We start from the raw sequence: 20,680 nt of genomic DNA, 5'->3' as shown, positions 1-20,680 counted from the left end.
CCCTGGAGGGCCGGCTCCGAGGGGCTGAGGTCCGGGGCGGGCGGAGCTGGGGATCCGTGCGCTGATCGAACTGGGAGGCGAGAAGTCGGGGTGCGATTTCAGAACCGAGGGCGGAGAGGGGCGGAGGGGAGCCGGCTCTAGCCTCGGGGATGCGCGCAACTCGCACGGCTCCTAGCAGCGCCCAGCGCCCGCCCCGGCTCCTGAGCAGGTGAGGAGCACGCGGCGCGCGGGCATCCACGTGGCGGGGACGTGGTGGCCCTCCAGCCTGCCCCACCCCTCAGCGCCGTCTCTAACACTGCATCGATTTGTTTGGGCTACGCAGCAGAAACAGAGCCGAACGATCCATAAACATTCTATTAAGCAAAAATATTACCAGCGAAAGCAAAACCGAGGCTCAAGACTGGGAGAAGTTGGCTGCCTCCGACAACTCCAGCCCTGTCCCCTCCTCCTCCTTGACTTAGGACACCCCCAGGGAGAGGCTTGCGGCATTTCCTCCACGCTGTCCACTGCCAGAAAGTTAAGTCGCCGCTGCGGTTCTCCGCTTGGGAGAAACCTCTGCAGTCGCCGGCGCGGTCAGCTTCCCCTCCCCCGCCTTCTCGCTCCTTGCTCTCCACGTGAGAAAGAGAAATATTCACAGCCAACGCTTCATTTTCATTGATTGATTTCTTTTTAATATCAACACAAGTTAATGGAGGCGAGGCGAGCTGTGATTAAACGGCTGCCCCCCACCCTTTGCCTCGGGCTGACTGCACCGCAGTTTTTCCAGCCGGGTCCCAGGAGCCCGGCGGCTGGGTGGGGGGCGCCCGCAGAGCAGAGGCTGTCCAGGGGCTGGCGGGGGTGGGGTGGGGTGGGGTGGGGGGTGGGAATGAACCGGCCTCTCCTCCGGGAACCGTGGGGGTGGGGTGGGAATCAGCTTTCCTGGCAAGCTTAGGGGATCCGGCTCATCCGTGTCGCAGCTTCTGCGGCTCCGGTTGAATTTCTCTGAAAGGGGAGGGAATCCACGCTCTGGTGTACTGGCGTGTGCTCACGGCTCGCCGCCCTCCCTCCTCCTCCTTTCCTTTCGGCTACAGACAGAGAGGAGAGCCCCCTGGCGCTAGCCACTCCTCGTCAGCGCCCGGCACGACTCACCCCTTTGCTCGAGTTAATCGTCGTGGAGTGAGGGGGGGGCGGGGAGGGGGGGGGGAGGCGGTCTGCGGTTTGCTCAGGAAATTGTTCAGGTCCTGACAATGGGTTTCTTCAGATGGTGGCAACTCCCAGCCCCAACGTCTCCACCCCCGGGACACGTTGCTTGTGGCCAAAAGAACCCAGACCCTATAACCAGCAACCTTCCCTCTCCCGCCCCCAGAGCTTTGATCTATGCCTGGGTTTAAACACCATTGCCATGGACACGGGCAGACGCGGTCAATCAACCTTGCGTCTGGAGTGGATGATCAGATAAGAGGTGTAAACTGTCTGTGGGAGACAGGTCTGGGTTCAGACAAATCCTAAAAGAGAAGCAATGACGTTCTAGGCGCCTGATGAGGATTTCTTTTTTAGCCCCTCTCCCCAAAATGCCCGATGACTATGAGCAGGTGTAATGATTTGCAAGCAAAACTCTGAACTCCTAGATTGTACACAGACAGCCGACTCTAGGCTCTGGGGACTGGTCTCATGCCCACGTTCAGTGCTGCCCAGTAAACTTTACCCCATAAGCAGCCACTGGAGGTAGTGAAGTTCTTACCAGCTGCCAACAGAGTACACAGTGCAAAACCGTGGAAAGAAGAGAAGCTCCCCATGAGTGCTCCAGGCAAGCACCTTCTTGTCCAGGATGTGCCTGGTAGGGTTGCGAATGCCCAGGCAGCACTGCGGGCTCCGACTTTGGTGTCTGCCTTCAGATTAAGTCACAGAGCACCCAACTGGCAAAATGTAAGGTTGGAAGACTGCGGGGACTTGGAAACCCCGGGCTATGTAGACAGCACTCCTGCTGTCTACCAAATGGCTCTCACGCCCTGCTGTTGACTGTAAAATCCACATTTTGCCACGGGGAGGTCAGCTCCTACCTTCCTTAGTATAGAAAAAGAGGAGTCCGAATGCCAATTCATATGCAATGAGGCATGAATGTAAACAAGACCTGGGAGGGGCCTGGGGGCTTCTGTGGGGAGAAACACCATTGGCTAGATGATTTTGAGGTCCCTGCCCGGTGCTGTGTGTTCATTTCATTCAGCTGCTTCTTAAAGCAATCAAGAGAATGAGCTGACCGGGTGGTCAGAGTGTGGGGCAATTCTTGGTTGATGGAATTCAGAGCCAGGTTTATCGGTAATCTGGGGAAGAGTAGGAAATAGAGATGAGAGTTTTCTGTTTTAGAAGTTGGAGGAGAAGCATGATACCTTTTAATTTCTTGCACTGTTGAGAAAGGACTTGAAACGTGACATCTGGGCAGTAGTTTGTTGTCATTAACATATTTGCAGTATTTTATCATGTGACCATTATTTGCCACTCTGTGATCTTTGTGGCACCCTCCTTGAGGGGAGACATGAGTTTGAGCCCCAGAAGTAAGTCTCTGTCTTTACCTTGCCTTCCAGGTAAAGAAGTCACTTTTTTTTTTTTTTTTTTTTAATTAACCCATTCCTGGAAGATCCTGCCTAAGTTTGTCCTAGAGAGCCTACAGCATTTTTCAAAGCTTTATCTGCCTTGATGAGAAATGGCCCAGGGGTTTAATGGTTTCATTACCTAACAGGACTCGGTGAGGCTGGATTCCGGGACACAGTGGCCCTGTAGCATGGCTGGCCCTCCAGGAGAAAGGATCTTCTGAAGCTTTAGGAAGCTGTCAAGTTTAGATAAGGCTGAGCTCCGATCCTATGGGACCTTGGTTGTATTAATAAGAAGAAATTAATTTTTAACCACTGGGAACGTTGCCAAATTATGTGACCTTTGGCAGACCAGCTGTGCTATAAAAATAAATCCCCCATTTCTGAAAATGCTTCCCCTATCCAGTAGAACAATAACAACGTGGCATTTAGGATAGGGATGAGTGGGCTTGGGGTGACAGGAGAGAAATGGGAGTTGCCAGCAAAAAACCCTCAATGTCGTGACACATGGTTTCAGACTCCAACATCCTATGCACACCACCCTCCCACCCTGAAGACACACCTTGGTTTCCGGTACACGGGAAAGAGGGCTGAGATGACAAGGAACTGGGTGCCAGTGTGTACAGCCCTCCCCACACCCAGCCTTGAACGGAGAGATTACTGGCAGGCAGAAAGAGCAAAGGGAGTTTTCCGCCCAGGCAAAACATTTGTCTTTCCCTAAATGCCACTAAATAAGTTTGTCACATAGAAGTTTTGGGGAGCCCTGCCTTGGGCTTTCCAGCTTCCAAAGCACTGCAGCCAGACTGCCCAGGCTGACAAGCCAGCTCAGCCATTTGCCAGCTCTGGGGTCCAGAACACTCCATCTCTCTGTACCTCAATTTCTTTATCTGTAAAGTGTGTTTAATAGTACTTCTTCCCCCTATCGGGTGTTTTGTGCTATGGCAGAGGGCACAGGGCACTGCTTGGTCCAGCTCTGAAGGCCTTTATCCTCAGAAGAGCTTCAGGAAGGTTAACTGGAGCTCATGATCGTCAAAAGTACATTATCACCATTGTGATAAGTTTATGTTATTTTTATGAGTTTTTGCAATAAAATAATTATCAATCTCAGCTCTTACCCACTGAACACTGGTCTGTGTTTCATAAGCTTCAGATGATCTCTCCGCACACTGTTCTTCAGAGAGCAATATTCTTTGCTGGATTTTTATCTCAGATTTACATTGCCTCGTTGCATTTTTTTTTTCTTTCTCTCCTTGTTCTTCTGCTGGCGGTGTTCTCTCTACTTTTTTTTTTTTAATCTCCCTCCCCTTTCCTTTCCTTTTCTCCTCTCCCATCCTTCATCCCTGCAAGTGTGCTCAGCAGGGAGCATGTGCGGAGGGTGCTCCCCCCCAACGTGCAATAACTTCTACTCTGGCATTAAGGCCCCTCAGCAGCTGAACTCAAGAAAGTCATCATAAAGACAAAATAGCTTTTACCCAGCAAGACTCTTAATAATCCCATTTCCCTCTGGGTCTTCATAAAAGAGTCATGATCTAATCCAGGAAAAAGGGGGGGGAGGGCTGGGAATAACAAAAGGAAAGCTCTCCCCGGTAGCCCACAGTGGATGGGGCTTCTAGCCAGCTTAATGCACATATCCAGTGAGTCCCTGCTCTGGGCCTCAGAAGATCCTGATAACCAGTGATCTGGGCTCTGGCCGGTCTTTCAGCAAAAAAGATAAAGGGAATTGCGAACTGCGGGGCTGAGCGGTAGTAATAATAATTGTTTTGATGAAGGGGAAAAATAAAACAGATGTGCCCCAAGAGGCGTCTTGGGGGGCCAAGGGCAGAGAGATAGGGGAGGCATGGGTAGAGGGAAGAAATCATTGATTACCAGCAACCAGTTTAGCGATGAAGTAGGAGCGTGCCTCTTCCTGGTGCTATGGGTAACAACTATCTAGAACTCACCTTCAGGAGAATGAGAGAGGCAGGGTGTGAGGAAACGCTCAGATAAATTATTTTTACCATCACTAGGATTAAAATGTAAATATCCTTTGAACTGCAACATTACCATCCGGGGTTTAGAGTGTCCTTTGGAGACCGGGTTCACATAACTCAGCCTTGACTTATGACCAGGTATCACGATCCCAAACACGTTAACTGAAACTCTCAATTCACCACTATAAAAATCTTCGCGTTTAACAGCAGCACACTGTTGGGTTGGGAAGGAAGGGTAGGACTAGAGAAGCAGAACAGTTTGGATAAAGCTTTCTCGGAGTTTGTGCTGGTTAGTGATACTTTCGGTGCTATGTTAGTCAACTAGCAGTTGGTGAATTAATCCCTCAGAGTCTGACTTGGGCAAGGCTCTGGGTTTGATCCTATAAAGTTCACTAAAGATGAATGAAGAAGAGTCATGCTGTCAAGTTGCTGTGCTCCCGAGGAAAGGATGAGGGTGTCCTGAGCCCTCGCACACCTTAGAAGATGTTAAAGAGCTTCGGTCTCGGAGGTTCTAGATATGGAGGCCAGAAGAGTACTCTTGGTGTGGGAGACCAGGGAGGGGGATGGGACATGTGAGCCTAGACTGAGAGGATGAATGGACATTAGAGCTGGGAACGGGTATCAGGGGAAGATGAGAACTGAGAAATGAGGGGTGCCTGGGTGGCTCAGTGGGTTAAGCCTCTGCCTTCAGCTCAGGTCATGATCCCAGGGTCCTGGGATCAAGCCCCACATCGGGCTCTCTGCTCAGCGGGGAGCCTGCTTCCCTTCCTCTCTCTCTGCCTGCCTCTCTGCCTACTTGTGATCTCTGTCTGTCAAATAAATAAATAAATAAATAAAATCTTTAAAAAAAAAACAAAAGAGCTGAGAAATGGGTGCTGGGTTTATTTGGGGAACACTCAGAAGCTGCACTTTGGAATGTGTGGAGGAAAATAATTGCAATCAAGGTCAGAAATGATTCATTAGGCTAAATGCAAGGCCCCATTGCTAGGCCAGGGGGTTTGGATTTCATTCACTAACCAATGGGGAGCCCCTGATGTCTCACCATAAGCCTTTGGTTCGCTTAATCCAAATAAATGAACAAAAATTTTATTACCTTTTTTTCTCCTTTGGTTTTTGGAGAGACCTCAAAATTAGTCTTCCTCTATTTCCTTCCCCAAATGTCTATTGAAATGGGCGGGCATTGTAATCCCACATCTCTCATCAATGGCATCAAAATTGCATTTGCAATGAGGACTGGAAAAGAGTGGACATAAATAAAAACTAATGATATTATATTGGCTGCCCTATTGGAATTGCATTTGTTTATGATATAAGATGACAAATAACAAGGTTACCACAGGTGGCATGATTCGAGGTCAGAGGAGGTAATCACATCAAACTTGCGTTTTTTTAATGATTACATGAAGGCTCATTTTTAGAATCCAGATTAAAGGGAAGTGATTTTTCCAAAGGTCCCCTTTCCAGACCCAGTTCCCGGTTCTGTCCTCGGTGAATCCGTTGGAGGTGTTTCCGAAGAGGGCGCTTGCCTGGTTCCTGACTCATTTCTTCTTGCCTACGTGCAGCCTTCCGCTCCCACCCTCTCGTCGTCCCCTCCTTCCTGCCCTCCCAGAGGTTCTTTTATTCAGATTTTGAACTTTATCACTGCAAAAGTTCACAGGGATTTCCATTTGCTGTGCCTTCAGGAGTGCATCACTCACTGCCACCCGGCCCCATAAATTGAATAGATTGCATCCCTTTCCCAGTTGCCTTAGGAAGTGGTCAAACAGCCGCATTCCTGGGCTGATGGATTGGCTCATTTCTTCCCAGCTTAAGCCAAGATACAGATTTTATGAGACTGTCTTGTGACAGACCGAAGTCGCTTTGAATAAAACAAAATCCAGCCTCGGCTCACAGAAATAACTCTTAAAAAGCAGCTTATCCAGGGTTAGTGAGCAAAATTTGGTTAAAACCCTGAGAAGGGAGCTTAGATGATTCAGCCAAGGGATTTGAAGAAACTTTTTGGTCTTCCTTTTTATGTATCGGTGTTGCTCACATGCTGACACACAGAACTGCGTATCCACAATATTTATAAATTTGCAGCTACAGACTCGGTTAAGGAAAGAAACTCACGTCAGTAGGGCTAATGTGATTAAAAGACATTTGAACTCTCCATAATGCAAGACAGGCGTGCTCATTGGAAAAATCCTAGAGGTTGTTTCAAGGCTTACCAAATGGATGAAACAGGAGTGACACCTTGAGTAAAGGTCTCCCCGTTCTCTGGGTGGGGAAACAGCCTTTCCCATTTTTGTTTCAATCTATGGGGTTATGGGATCTTCTCCCCGCCTCATTATAGGGGCTTTGAATTTAAGAACTGAAACTGACCTTTAGAATCACTCCTCTCCTTTTATAGATGAGAAAACGAAGTCTCAGAGGTGTTTCCTGGCTTACTCAAGGCCACACAGCTTGTCAGTGGTGAGACCATGTTGAAGACAAGACTTCTTGCTAATGAAGTGGCAAGGTGACAACCGGCTCTCTTTTTAAGGAGGAGAAAGGGCTGCTTCTTTGCCTTGCTGCTCATGATGAAATGAAAGCAGTGCTTTGGAAGTAGGAACAGGATGGGATTATGCTGTGGATAAAGGATAAATTATAGAGGAAATAAGTCTGTTATTGTCAGGGAAAATGAAATTGAGTGTTCCTCTCCCTATGACCCTCAGGGATATACAAGCAATGGAAGTCTTCTAATCCTTCTATCCCTTCTTTGTACAAAGTGTTTTAAAGTAACAAGGGAACTGGGGTCTAGTTCAGTGAGTTTCACCGTGACCAGGTTCTACACCCCTTCTCGCCACCCTACCTCCTGCACCCAAGAGAGCCCCACTTCCTTCTACCGGCTTTGGACATTGGAGTTCTGGGTAGACTTTTGTTCAAAGAGAAAACAAACTCTTCAAAGAAGAACTTGGAGAACTACCCACTAGGTTTAACCCTCCCACTGAATTACAGTGTAGGAAGTGGAGAGGAATCCACTGGCCTCTTCTTGCTACCATGGGACCACCCCGCTTCCCTTTCCAGTAACTCACCTCTGGCCACACTCTGGACCCACCTCTGACCACAACCTGACTCCAGTCCCACGTACAGCCAGTCCTAAATTTCCCTGTTTGGGCCAAGGACGTTTTCCTTCCATTCAGCTAAGCCCAGGATGGGACTGTTCCTTTGCTGGGGGACTGCCAGCAGGCCGTTGCCTGGTGTCTCCTGGTGCCTCCGCCTGGCCTGGGGTGAGCCATTGTAATTCTAATTATTTAAAAGTATTCGCAGCCGTGGGTTTCCTTAGTGAACCTTCATGTCGAGTGCAGGCCATACAGTGTTCCTTTAGAAAAACTCCAGCTGAATTTCCTTAGAAGGCAGCCCAGATTTTTAAAAATATTTTCTTTTCCTTCTCATTACTTCCTAAAAATCAGATATTACCAAGGAACTAGTGGTTTGGCTTGAATTTAGGTTCCTCAGAAGGGTGAGTGGGTTCCTTCGGAAGCCAGCAGAGTGAGTGGCTTAGAATTGCTAGCTGGCGGGTACAAAATCTCTTTACCTGATGCAGAGCTGGGTTACCTCTAGGCAGCTTCATGGTGCCTTGGCCACCAGCAAGATGAGGGCACCTGAGGAGGACAGGAAAAAAAACAAAACAAAACAAAAAAACAGAGAGAGACTGGAGGTTATAAATGTCAGAAATCATCTGACATTGCACGTGTCAAGTAAAAACACCTAAATGCTCATCATGGGGGAAAAAAATCAGACCTTCCGGACTTCAGGACTTACTGTTCCCCTTCTTTCCAGTTAGGTCTGGAGGTGTCACCTTAATCCTTTTATTCTGGTGTCCTCCCCCCCCCCCCCCCTTTATCTGGCCTGAGCTAGCTAGAGCCTCAGGCTGCCCTCACAGATGGAGGAGACAATCCTCTCTGAAGCGCCCCAGCCAGGGTCTGCCTTCTCTTTGGGAAATGAATTTGCCCCAGGTGAAAGGTACTCACGAAATAGTTGAAGAAAGAAGTCCCTTGTCAACTCACCCAACAGGCCCAGTGGCTCCAACTTCCACAGGGTCAACTTCCCTTCTGTATGTGAAGATTGGCCTAAAGGGATTTGCCCTTGAGTTCAACTCTCTTTTGGCTCTGCCCGGACTCCTCTGACACAGGACAGACAGCATTTATGCTGTTCCTTCTGGGAGACAAGACCGACCCCCAGAGTAACAGGCGGTAGAGCTCTTCAGAAGAAAGTCGAGTTCATTTCTATTGGGGGCGTGTTTGTGTTCAAGAAATGAAGATCCCCAAACCTGGAAATGAGATATCAATGATCGGGAAGACGTGTGGAAGGATTCAGTGTGTTTTCTTTACAAGTTTTACTGATATCTTTCCAGGATTCAGTTCTCTCCAAGAAAAACAGAGGCAGAAATGATAGTATTTATCTTGGTGGCTATGTGTCTGTGCAAACGACGTGTGATATTTTACGAGCGGGTGTGAAAGCATGTATGGGCCTGAAGTGTGACTTTCTAATAGGTGTGTGTCCCTGACTTCTGTTCGGTAGCTATGTGTGTGTGTCTGCTTCTCAGTGTGCGTGCCATCCAAACAGGAATGCGAGTTTATACAGGCTTAGGTATTGAAAGGGTTAACAGCAGATGTTGTAATGAGTGTTCAAAAGTTTTAATAAAATGCCTTGATTTTCTTCAGATAAGGAAAGGACAGTAAAAAAAAAAAAAAAAAAAAAGAAACGAGTTACTCCTTTTTCTTTCCATTAAGTTTTTACTGTGGAGAATACAGACTATCCACTATGGGTTATATGTAATTTCAGTTTTTTCTGAGTGGGGAAGTGGTTACTCCTGGTGTGGTTGAGAAATGAAACCTTCCTATGAGGAAGTTTCCTGTCTTCATTGCTGCTTATGTGTGCCTGGTCTGATTCCTAAAAAAGCCTGAACTTGGGGGGGAGGGGGGGATTGAGGGAGAAGTTCTCCTTTTGGGAGTGGCTGGAGAGGACTGCAGGGGAGGGAGAGGGAGGGAGAGAGTGTGGGTGATGGAGAAACCATCACAGGAGCTCAGCTCCCATTCCTTCTGGAGAGTTCCAAGGCCAACGGTGTGGTTTGGGGGGGAGTGTGCTAGTCAGGGCTACAGTCTTGAGCAAAACAGCTGGCAGAGAAGCTCTACCGGGGAGAAAACCCCTCCCCTTCCCGGCCTGGTAAGAGCAGCTGGTGGTCTGAAGTCCCCACATCTCTGCTTTCTCAGAGGTTCCTTCTCAGCCCCATCGCATGTGCCTGAGCCAGCACCCACTGGCCCCAGTTTGACTTGCTGGAAGGTGCTGGAAGGGCCTGCATGGCCCGGGATCTGGGCAAGCCTGTGGGGATTGGCTGTGGAGGAATGGGCGGTCCAGGCCCAGGGTGGGGGCTCCTCTCTGTCCGCGGGAGGGCTGAGCCTATTGTCCTGCAGGACTGGGGAGGGTGCAGGGTCATTAGTTAGAGGATGGTGTGGGCTCTGCTAGCCAGAGGAAATGGCCTGCTTTTGTTTTCCACCCAGTAGGAAATGGAACCCGAATCCATTAGATTCTGGGCAGTTCAACACGGCACAGTTTGAGCTCGCAGAGGCACGATGCCTAAAAGGCTACTTGTGCAGATCTGTGTGTCCCACCGCCATTGTGCGGCCTGCCCATCTTTTATGCATTTAAAACCTGTCAGGCTGGTAATCTAAAGCAGAGGTCTGGAAGACAGTAATGCCAACAGACGTGGGGAATAGTAAAGTGCACCTGTAGAGTTAAAAAATGCATGACCCTTTCCCTCAAAGAGCGAACGCAGGAGAAAGAGCCCGTCCTGTAGGGTAGATGCTGAGCCGTGATACATAATTCACGGGCCCACGCTGCTCCATGCAGATGGCGATATTAAATCCTGATTGATGCTGGGAGAGGCACACGTCGCAGGAAGGTCTCCGGGAGACTTCTGAATATTTCCAGGTCTCTCGTGCCTTCCCGTCCTCGGTTCTAAGGTGGTATTAAGCAAAACCCCCCATTTCCCCGGAACCCCTCCTGGGGATTACAGAACTTCACTCCCAAATAGATGAGATTCTTCAAATGTCATCACCCACCTTTTCTGCCTTTGAAGTCGCCCCCTTGCCTCCTGGCCCACAGGAAGCTGTTTACCTCCAGCCGGGCACTGCTGGGAAGAGGGGCGGCTACCCCCCTGCAGTGGCCTTTCAAGTGGCTGGTGACTGGTTGGCCTGGACAAGGCAGCAGCACACTCTGGTGGTGGTGACGAGGCAGGAGGGCCGGCGGGTAGAAAGCAAGGGAAAAACACAAAGCACTTTTGTGGGAGCTCTGAGGTCAGAGCCAGTGAATTCTCTAATGCAGATTTTTTTTTCCACTCGGTATATAATGAAATAATAAATCAAATTTGTGGTGTATGTGGAATTAAATGTTTGGGGTTTTTGCTTTTTTTTTTTTTTTTTTTTTTTTAAAAAGAAGAAGAATTAGAAACTAAAATCACCCTCCAGGGCCTATTCTGGCCCAAAGCTGAAAGTGTTTCCTCCATATCACATGTAATTGTTACCAGGCTCGCTTGTGGGTCGGCACCACAAAACCACTATTGTCAGTTCCCGGAGCCGTTACTTCTGGCTGCCTGGGCTGGGCTGGGAGACACTGACTGAAATGAAGGATTTATGAGATCAAGATAGAGAGGAGAGGTTTGAACAAGAAGGAGACGGGCCAAGGAGAGGAGACAAGGAAAGGCAGGGGGCAAGTTACGTTTATAGCTCTCTTGTTTGTTTCACGTCAGCGCATGTAATTGGGAATATTTACGATCATTTTCTGGAATATTTTCATTTGGGCAACGTGTGTGATTGTGCCCCTCTGGGTGTGTGTGTTTGGGGGGAGGTGAGTGGCAGGAGGATGCGTTGAAGTAATCTCTTCCACTGAGTGAGTAAGTAGGTTAGTCTTCTGGACTGCCATAAAAGGTTTGTGAAACAGTTTTAATCAGCCACTGGTAGGGAAGAGAAGGGGGGGGGCAAAAAAGAGGCCGTAGCATATTTGAAGTTCTTTGGGTTCTTTGACTTTTCTTTCAGACTCACCCTGTGGAGGTCGTTTGAATTCCAAAGATGCTGGCTACATCACCTCCCCCGGTTACCCCCAGGATTACCCATCCCACCAGAACTGCGAGTGGATAGTTTACGCCCCTGAACCCAACCAGAAGATTGTCCTCAACTTCAACCCTCACTTCGAGATTGAGAAACACGACTGCAAGTAAGCGCCTGATTGTAGATCCGTGAGACACGCACTCCGGCCCTCCCACTGTCCCAGGCTCCCGCCACTTCTGCTGCCTAATGGCAGCCCCCTAACCCACCTGCTGAACAGGGGCCCCGGAGGGAAACCTCGAGATGATGTTGTCTTCCAGGGGAAATAAAGCCCTAGGGGATCCCCCAGTTTGGAGAAAAGAGCCTTCTTGAGTGAAGAGGGTAGAGAAAAGCACCCTGTCTTCAAAGTGGGTTCTGGAGGAGAATCCCATCTAGGGGCCAGGGCTAGACTGCACCATACCAGCTCTTGACCTTGGGGTTTACTTACACCTTGGAGCCCTCCCCATTTCCACCACTGCCACCACATGTAGAAACCGCACAGAACTCGTAGCCAGGTCCCCGCAAGGAGACTTCCTCATCTTCCAGCCCTAGAGGATGAGGCTGTCCTGTTGTGAAGCGGCCACTGGTTTCCTTATGGAAAGAGAGTTAAAAGTCTGAGTCTACACTGGTAGGTTTAAGCTTCGCACTGATTCTTATTACGTGTGCCGCACAGGTTGGAGTCTCAAAGCTGGTTGAACGGATTTATGTCACCGACACTGTTCTAATTGCTTTACAAGTATCCCTCCATCCTGCCCTCATGGTGGCCCTGGGACACTGGTGCGGTCAGGGCTAACATTTTGCAAATGAGAAAACCGAAGCCCAGAGAACTTGTCAGTCCCCCGAGGAGGCTTGCCTGGTCTCATAACACCAGTCCTGCCACCTTGGAAATGTGCAGCTTGGGAGATACCAAGCGGGCATTCAGACATCCATGAGTGCTTTAGAAATGTCTTCTCAACCCCACGGTCCCTTAAATTAAGGTGAAGGGCAGGTAGCATTGCAATGTCAAGGATGTGCACGTACTTTGCACCTTCTAGTGGGCTCTATCCGAAAGTCTTTGCTCGTTGAAATGATAGTGTGAGGTTTCGGTGCAGAAAAGAACGTAGCGATGATCACATCCTGCTCCAAATATGCCTCTATGCTGTGCCACCGGGTGTTTGGGGTCCTGCTATGATTCCTAAACAGTCTGGACATTCCTTGTGACCGAGGTCTCGCAAGAATGGAAAAATTCATAAAGGAGCCAGCTGGCGAGAAAGGTGCAAGGGAGCAGGCCTACCTCCAGGCTCACGCATCCTCGTGGAGGAGACAAGGCCCGCCCTTGAACCAGGGCTAGACTGAGAGGCGGTGAATTGATGCTGTTGTTATCCTCCTAGGACTACTTCACGCCTCCATAATGGTTTTCTCCTAGCAAGAGGTAGTCTGCGCTGAAAACCGGAGGGTGTCTGGGATGACTGCCTCATGTGACGAAAAGTCATAAGACGGATTTTCTAATCCCAGATCTACTCTTGACTCAGTGGATGACATAGGGTAACTCATCAGTTCCTCTTTGTTTAAGTTAAATGCACAGCCTGATACACTCCTACAGCGTCTCAGTCCTGCTGAGTCCCGGCAGGGGACTTCAGCAAGGGTTTCTGGCAGAAGAGCTCCTGTATTGGGTGTTTTTGCTCCCGGTGCCTTTGGCTGGGCTGCAGGAGGCTGGCACAGACTGGAGCCTAATGCACAGGGAGCTTGGGTCTGAGCTCAGAGAAATTTGACTAAGCACCTCTGTCTACCGGGGGCCAAATTCTGTTATGCTTATGCCAGCAAATCTCCCAGGGAAATTGCTAAGAGGTCATCTTATGTATATTCATAGTGGCAGGATAGGAAGGCATGGCTTTTGGAAGGAAGAACTCAGGGAGCCTAGTGAGCTTGGCTTAACACATGTTAGGGAACTAAGCAAGGCCAGGAAAACATGCTCCTGCCCTGTTTGGGGTCTCAGGGTCTGCCATCCCCCACCCAGGACTCAGCCCCCTGGGTGGGGAGAACTCGGGTTGCTGGAGTCTCCGGCAGCAAAAGGGGACAAGCTCTTGCTGGACTTGGAGTAGGGCAAGCAGAGAAGTTGCACGTTATCTTCTGGCTTATCATCCTTACTAAGCAGCTTCCTGTTTTTCTCCCCACTCCTCCATGGATGCTTCTGGCTTGAACTGAAAAGGTCAGGAAGGTCAGAAAAAAAATTTTTCTGGGGTCTCTTTTCCCCAGTGCCGAGTTGTCAGAAAGGCTCTGCTGGGGTCAGGCCTCCACTCCTTAACCTCATCCTGAATTCTCTCTCCCTCCCCCCTTTCCCCACGGTTCCCCATTTCTCTGTCATTCCTGTTGATTCTTGTATTTAGAAAGACACTTCCGGTTCTCCCAATCTCTCACTCTGCAAGGTATTTTTAACATTCTTCCCTGGCCATTTGCATTCAGAATAAATGAGCTTCGCCTCCCCCACGGCCGTGTACCACTAGCTGGTGAGAGGAACAATTAACCTAATTGAAGTGTTCGAAGTTCTGTCTGGTGCCTTCTCTCTCCCCCTTCTGTCCTTTTCGGTCCAAGGGAGCTCCTGGGTTTGGAAAGCGCTGACTACCAGAGGAAATTAGACTCCTTTCTCTTTTCATTTCCGGTGCATGTTTTGAATTGGACTTGGCTCTCCAGGCCCCTAGCGTGGATGGATGCTTACCAAGGGAAAACCGCCTGCACTGTCCTCCTCCTGACAGGGCACAGCAGCACCAGCCCTGCAGAAAGGAAAGTGAGTAAGAGCACCAGGAAGCAGCCAGCTCCACAGTGGAGGAAGGGCCGGCCTCGGCCAGCACCATCCCCTCCTCACATCTGTGGGAGTGGCGGGCAGAGGTTGCCCCGAGATCCAGGAGCCGGCCCGGCCCGGAGCTCCCTGAGCCCTTGGCTCTCTGTATCTTGAAATCCATAACCCCAAAGGTGGAGCCCCTGAAAATAAACCCCAGACAGGCCTTTTCCCTTGAACAGCCGCTTGTTCGTTTTGTTCCACCGAAACCCGCTGTCTGCTTGGAAACTTTCCCTCACAGCCTCAGCTCTGCCTGAGTCAGCGCGGTCCCAGGCCACCACCATCTGTGGGGAGCTCTCCGACTCCTCCCTCGGGCTGGGAGCAGGAATCCAAACCCCCAGCACCCACAGGCTGCTCTCTGTGGGCAGAAACCAGAGGGCCCCGTGGCCTGGCCACGTAGATGTGGCCGAGCGACCAAAGGGCAGGACTCAGGGCCCTCTGAGGCAACAGGGAAGAACCACTCATTCCCTGTGGTGAGGAAGAGGGTACTACTGCTTTTCCCCTGAGTCAGCCAGCAGTAGGCGGGGCACTAGAGGGCTTTGGGAACATATGTACACAGTCCTGAATCTTTTTCCATTTCTGAAATCTAAGATACATGCGTTTTTTAAGAAAACCCACCTGCGTATGATACACAGCTTATTCATGAGGCCTCAGACCCAGCATGGCCTCCCTCCCCGGCCCAGAGGCTCAAGGAAAACCCAAATGGAGAGTCTGGGCCCTGTTAAGAATCGGTCATTTCCAGATGGGTGTCTCGGAAAACATGCTTCACCAAGTGTGCAAACCACTAGGAAGACCTAAAAGAACATTTCTTGAAAGAACAAAAAGCCCACACGAAGTTTATGCGAGTAATTTTAGGCATGCGTTCGGCATATCATTTTCCACGGGAGAGCCGCGCTCCGTCCAAGGGAAATGTTTAGATACTCAGACCTACTCATTTAGAGTTCCCCAGTCCTCTTTTGAAAGGATTTCTGATAAAGAACTTTCTAAAGCCTGTGCCACACTTCCCTGTCTTCTTAAACAAAACCAGCAGTAAAGGGAGTCAGCTTCTGCATCATGAGTCAAGCCTCTAATTTCAAAATTTGCTTTTTGTGACCCAGGCCGAGGTTTTGTCCAATTTGCATTTGAGAGATTGAGAGTTGAGTTTTCGTTGACCTTCTAAAATTCCCAGGCCTCAGTTTCCTCACCTGCAAAGCTGATCATAAGTGCAATCATAAGATTGCTGTGTCTTGTTTGTGTGGATACGCAATGAATTAGCAACCGCATTAACACCGTTGTCCTTTGTCATGGGAAAGTCTGTGACTTTTTCCTGTCAGTACTCTTGCTGTCACTTCCTGTGAGGTGTACGCCTGCCTCCCGGAGCCGTCTTCTTCTGACTTGTGTTACTCTTTCATTGTGTTGTACGGATATTGCTTCCGGAGATCTTGCTGTCCATTGGGAAGTTCTGGGTCTGGGGTCTCGGCTCAGCCTGAAGCCAGTGTCATCGAGGACCAGCATGTCTGCTCGGCTTCAGTCCGCCAAGCTCACGGTAGAGCAGGCTCTGGGGCACACCCCCAGGGACAGAGTGTGAAAAGCATCAGTGCACGGAATCCTGGCTCCAGCTGAGGTCCGCAAGGTCGTTTCTTTCTATTTTTTGTTTTTAAAGGTTTTATTTATTTATTTGACAGAAAGAGATCACAAGCAGGCAGAGAGGCAGGCAGAGAGAGAGGAAGGGAAGCAGGCTCCCTGTTGAGCAGAGAGCCCAATGTGGAGCTCGATCCCAGGACCCTGGGATCGTGACCTGAGCCGAAGGCAGAGGCCTTAACCCACTGAGCCACCCAGATGCCCCCTCAAGGTCTTTTCTGAAATCATCCTCCCACAGCCTACCCATGTTCTGGACACTGGAGGTTTAGAGATATTTGGCTTTTAGCCAAGTGTGCTGGGTAAACAAGGAGCCTCTGTATTTTTGGCCAGAGGAGCTCTTTAAATCTTACACTTGCCTATTTCTCCCAAAGTAAGGGCTGATATCCTAGAGAGGCAGCAGCTTCCCAGGTTGATAAACTGATTATGGTCAACAGAGGAAACGGACCAGATCTCAATAATCTAGCCCCTCCCCACCCAGCCGACAGCGACTTCCTGTGGTCCATGGGCGTCCTCCATTCCAAGCAAATAGCCAAAGAGAACCTTCTATCTGCGCGAGACCCTGTGAGTGCCCAGTGCTTGGACCCTCCTCCCTCTCCCCTCCTCAGAGACCAGCCGCACACTCCCTTCGTCTTCCCTTCTGTTCCCTTGATTCTCCCAGTTCTCTTTTATGGTTCCCAAGGCCGAACTCCCAGAGCATTGCGTATTGCCTTGATTTGCTGGCTTGTCTTTAGTTCATGGGTGGTCCGTGTTGTGTTCTGAGCGTGTAAATTCGCTAAGGGCATGGACTACATATTTCATTTCTGTACCCTCAGGACACCTGGTCTTAGAGTAGTAAGCAGGTGCATGCACAGGATTGTTGTGTATTTTTACATTTGAGTTGCCAGGACATAGGTCAATGTGGCAGGAGCCCGTGCTGGAAGCAGACGGAACTGTCTGCCCTATGCGTCCATCTCGTGATGTGATATAATAAGAGCAGAAGGATGAGACACAGGCTTACAGAGGTCACTAAGTTCTCTGTGACTCAGCCTTTCACCAGCGAAATGGCCATAAACCATGCATTCACCCATAGTGACTAAACAGCTACCATGTGCCACACGTGATGATAGCATTGGGAATGCACTGATGAGTATATCATATTCTTTGTCTTCATGGAGCTAAGAGTTTGGGAGCAAGTCCTGGGGTGCCTGGGTGGCTCAGATCATGCTGTCAGGGTCCTGAGTTCAAGCCCCATGTCAGGCTCTGTGCTGAATGTAGAACCTGCTTAAGATTCTTTTTCTCTCCCTCTGCTCCTCGCCCCCCGCATTCACACGCTCTCTCTTCTAAAAAATAAAATAAAATAATGTTAGGGGTGCCTGGGTGGCTCAGGGCGTTAAGCCTTTGCCTTTGGCTCAGGTCATGGTCTCAGGGTCCTGGGATCGAGCCCTGCATCGGGCTCTCTGCTCAGCCTGCTTCCCCTTCCCTCTCTGCCTGCTGCTCTGCCTACTTGAGATCTCTCTTTCCCTGTCAAATAAACAAATAAAATCTTAAAAAAAAGAAAAAAGAATGTTAAAAATATATGGTTATTGATGATAAAGTTACCACGTCTAGAGCTTCACCTCTGAGACTAGCACTTTGCTCAGTGCTCCACGTACATCATCTCATTGATCCCTGAATCACAAAAATGTGAAGTCCTTGTTACTCTTCCCATTCTACAGATAAAGAAACTTGGACTTAAAGATTAACTTCTGGCCCCAGGTCCCACTCACAGGAATGGTGGGGAAAGAATTTGAAGCCAGAATGTCCTCCTTTGCGACCTGTGCTCTACTCTTAGGCTCCACTGCGTCCCCCAGCACTGTGCACACTGCCTGGGGATATGCAGTGGGCCTGATTATGTGAGCCCCCAGCACTGAGACCCAGTGTAGGCTGGGGAGATCAGGGAAGGCTCCCTGGAGGAAGTGATGCCTGCACCAATCCCAAAGAAGTTAGCCAGACAGAGCAGGGGTATATATATCTGGTGGTCCAGGTAGAGAACATCACGTCAAAGACAAGACAGGGAAACAATTTGATGCCTTAGGGAACCACAGTAATCGAAAGGCCATCCTTCTGACTTATGATCAACAAAACTTGTTTTCTCTGAAGAGTGCCTGAGCAATGCTATGGAATTTTTTTCCTGGCCAGGCAACTTCTACCATCTTAGAGAAAGGCTAGGGTCAGGAAGTGGGGAAGACTAGGACTTCTAAGCACTCTCTGCTGTTCCCAACCTCCCTGACCAGGGTCAAACTCCCTGGGACAAACTCCCTCCAACCCCCCAGTTTAATGCCCGAACCTGGAAAAATCCACCTCTCCATTTACTCCTACATAGGACTCTCTGAACACTGCTCAAGTGGAGGCGTGGCTTCAGCTGGAGTCTACCTGAGTCTCCAGAAATCGAAACAGAGTGTGAGTTCTCTGGTTCAAGAGAGTGCCTTGCACTCAGGAGAGAGCCTCACGTTGATTACTCATGACATTATTATAGATTTACTGCCTGCCCAACCACAGAAATATTCTGATTCCCCCAAGGAGCCAATGAGCAGCAATATTTTTCTGTGTTGCAACAACCCTACTAACGGCAGAAACAGATCCCCCGGCAGGTACATGGTGCAATAAAATGGACAGCCCAGCTGACTCCGGCTCAGTCCGCCGCAGACCCCGGCACACCAGCCTTGACCAAGGACTCCACCCAGCAACTCTGCTGGCTGAGAAGTGGGAAAAAAACATCACAGATTGTTCTCCTCCTCCCACCAAGGTTAAAGAGCAGTTGGGACAACGGTTATTTTTGGCAGTTTGTTTTTAAATACACGATGTTGCAATCGCGACGCTCCAAACGCAAGCTTTGCTATGGAAGTCCCTCTTAACAATGCATTTTATCTCCTGATTGAGAAAATCACTTGAGGTTTTCTAATACACAATCCCACTTGTTCTGCCTCTCAGCCCTGGCACCTTCTCTGAACCCAGCTGTCCCAGAGGGCCAGCATCTTACCCCATGTAACTGCGTGTAATTCTCCCAGCTAATTACACCGGGTGAGAGTCTTCAGAAATTCAGTGGGAGCTCAGGGTGGGGAGGGGATAAAGAGGAGGACCAAAGAGACCAAGTAAAAAAATTAGATTTTTCTTAAAAAGCGGTTTGTGTATTTTTCTAGAGTCATGAGTCCTATAGCAAATATGATGTTCTCTTTGTTTTTTCCTTTTTAATGGCAGGGGGATTGAAACCTTTGGATTAAGAGAAACTCAATAGATAATTTAATTCCATTCTTCTACTTCGGCCCGGATAAATCATCCCAGAAAAAAATATATACATGTTAGCTGCCCTTGTCTTTCCTTCCAGAAAAGAGCTTCCATAATCGACCTTCATTATAAAACCTAGGGCCTCACAACTCATCTCAGTGATTGCAGACTAGATGGTTGTATTTAATTTACATAATCAGAATTTTTTTTTTCCCTAGAAGGAAAATCCCTGAAAAATGTTAGCTGGGTCAGAATAAAATTTTTAAAAAGAAGAAGAAAGAAAAACATGTGAACTGGGCTTAGGTTTGGGAAGCTATCAAAGGACTTCACATGATGAAAGAAATCCACATGATTTTTTTATGCTTTTTTCCTACCTTTGTAATCAAGCATCTTGACAGTCTATCTGTATCTGTCTGTCTATGTGTATATATATGACTGGGTACTACTGTTATTCCCATTTAACAGGTGGGCACACTGTGAGAGAGATCTCGCAGACAGTAATAGTAGTGGCTGGAATTGGAAAGCCCACCACCCAAAGCTGGCTTTCTATGTCTGTGTCCTTGTACTGAGAGCTGTCACCCACTGTCCCCATCCTTAGGTATTTGAGCCCTCTCTGATTTCCTTAGACATCTCTGACAAGTCTTTTCTTTTCCTCTTCCGTCTCTTACTCTTTTCTTTGCCTCTTCCTGCCACGGGGTCACCTCCGGATGCCAGCAGGGCAGTCAAGGAGAGAGAGCTCTTTCTGGTACGCTCTGTCGACGGTCTCCGTCTGCCTCTCTGTCATCCACCTTCTACTCCGCGGGTCCCCTCCGGCCCCCCTCATCATCCTCTTCAAATTCCCTGCCATTCCCCCACCGCCTCCCTGTGCAGCTGGAATCCGAAGATGTGAGGGCGAGTAATAGAGTGTCAGCGGAAGTAATTGATTCCTCACACACAGAGAATTCTCCTGCCTTCAGTGTCAATGGAGCTGAACCAGAGTCTTGGAGGTGAGCGAGACATGTAAACAGTCCATGGCTGAGCTGTCAGGGCGAAGCTAGACACACGGAGAGCGAGCGAGAGGGAGAACGCTGGAACAAATAATTGTTTTATTGGGAAGGAAAGTAAATAATATTTCAGCCCAGGAATTGGCAGTTTGAAGGAGATGGTTGAGAGAGCCAGGAGCAGAAGGAATCCTGAGGCAGGTTTTAATGGAAGAGTTTTTCTTTGTCTCAAGGTAGGAGGTTTCGTCCTCACCCCACCCCCCCTCCCATTATCATCATTATTATCATTAAAATAATTACCGTAACAATTATGGTTGATGAGACCTCGAGTTTATAGAGCACCTTTCATCTAAAAGTTCAAAGTGATTTATCTATGTGTCAT

General features: G+C 49.0%; 1 protein-coding gene and 1 long non-coding RNA gene across 5 annotated transcripts in view; one reads left to right on the top strand and one right to left on the bottom strand.

The window, feature by feature from the left end:
- NRP2 (neuropilin 2) overlaps window positions 1-20,680 on the top strand; it is a 114,004-nt gene that overhangs the window by 3,637 nt on the left and 89,687 nt on the right. For all 4 annotated transcript variants that reach the window (XM_082689134.1, XM_082689135.1, XM_082689137.1 and 1 more), the window contains exon 2: window positions 11,593-11,770. In XM_082689134.1, coding sequence (XP_082545260.1) covers window positions 11,593-11,770 — 178 coding nt within the window. The remainder of the gene's footprint in view (window positions 1-11,592; window positions 11,771-20,680) is intronic.
- LOC309843586 lies at window positions 5,964-8,669 on the bottom strand. The gene is made up of 3 exons (XR_014300230.1): window positions 8,566-8,669; window positions 8,094-8,160; window positions 5,964-7,142 (listed from the first exon to the last, which is right to left on the bottom strand). It is a non-coding gene; the product is annotated as an uncharacterized lncRNA (long non-coding RNA).

This window comes from Mustela nivalis, assembly GCF_964662115.1.
Source record: "Mustela nivalis genome assembly, chromosome: 11".
Classification (NCBI taxonomy): Eukaryota; Metazoa; Chordata; class Mammalia; order Carnivora; family Mustelidae; genus Mustela; species Mustela nivalis.
This window is presented reverse-complemented; position numbering and strand designations above follow the sequence as displayed.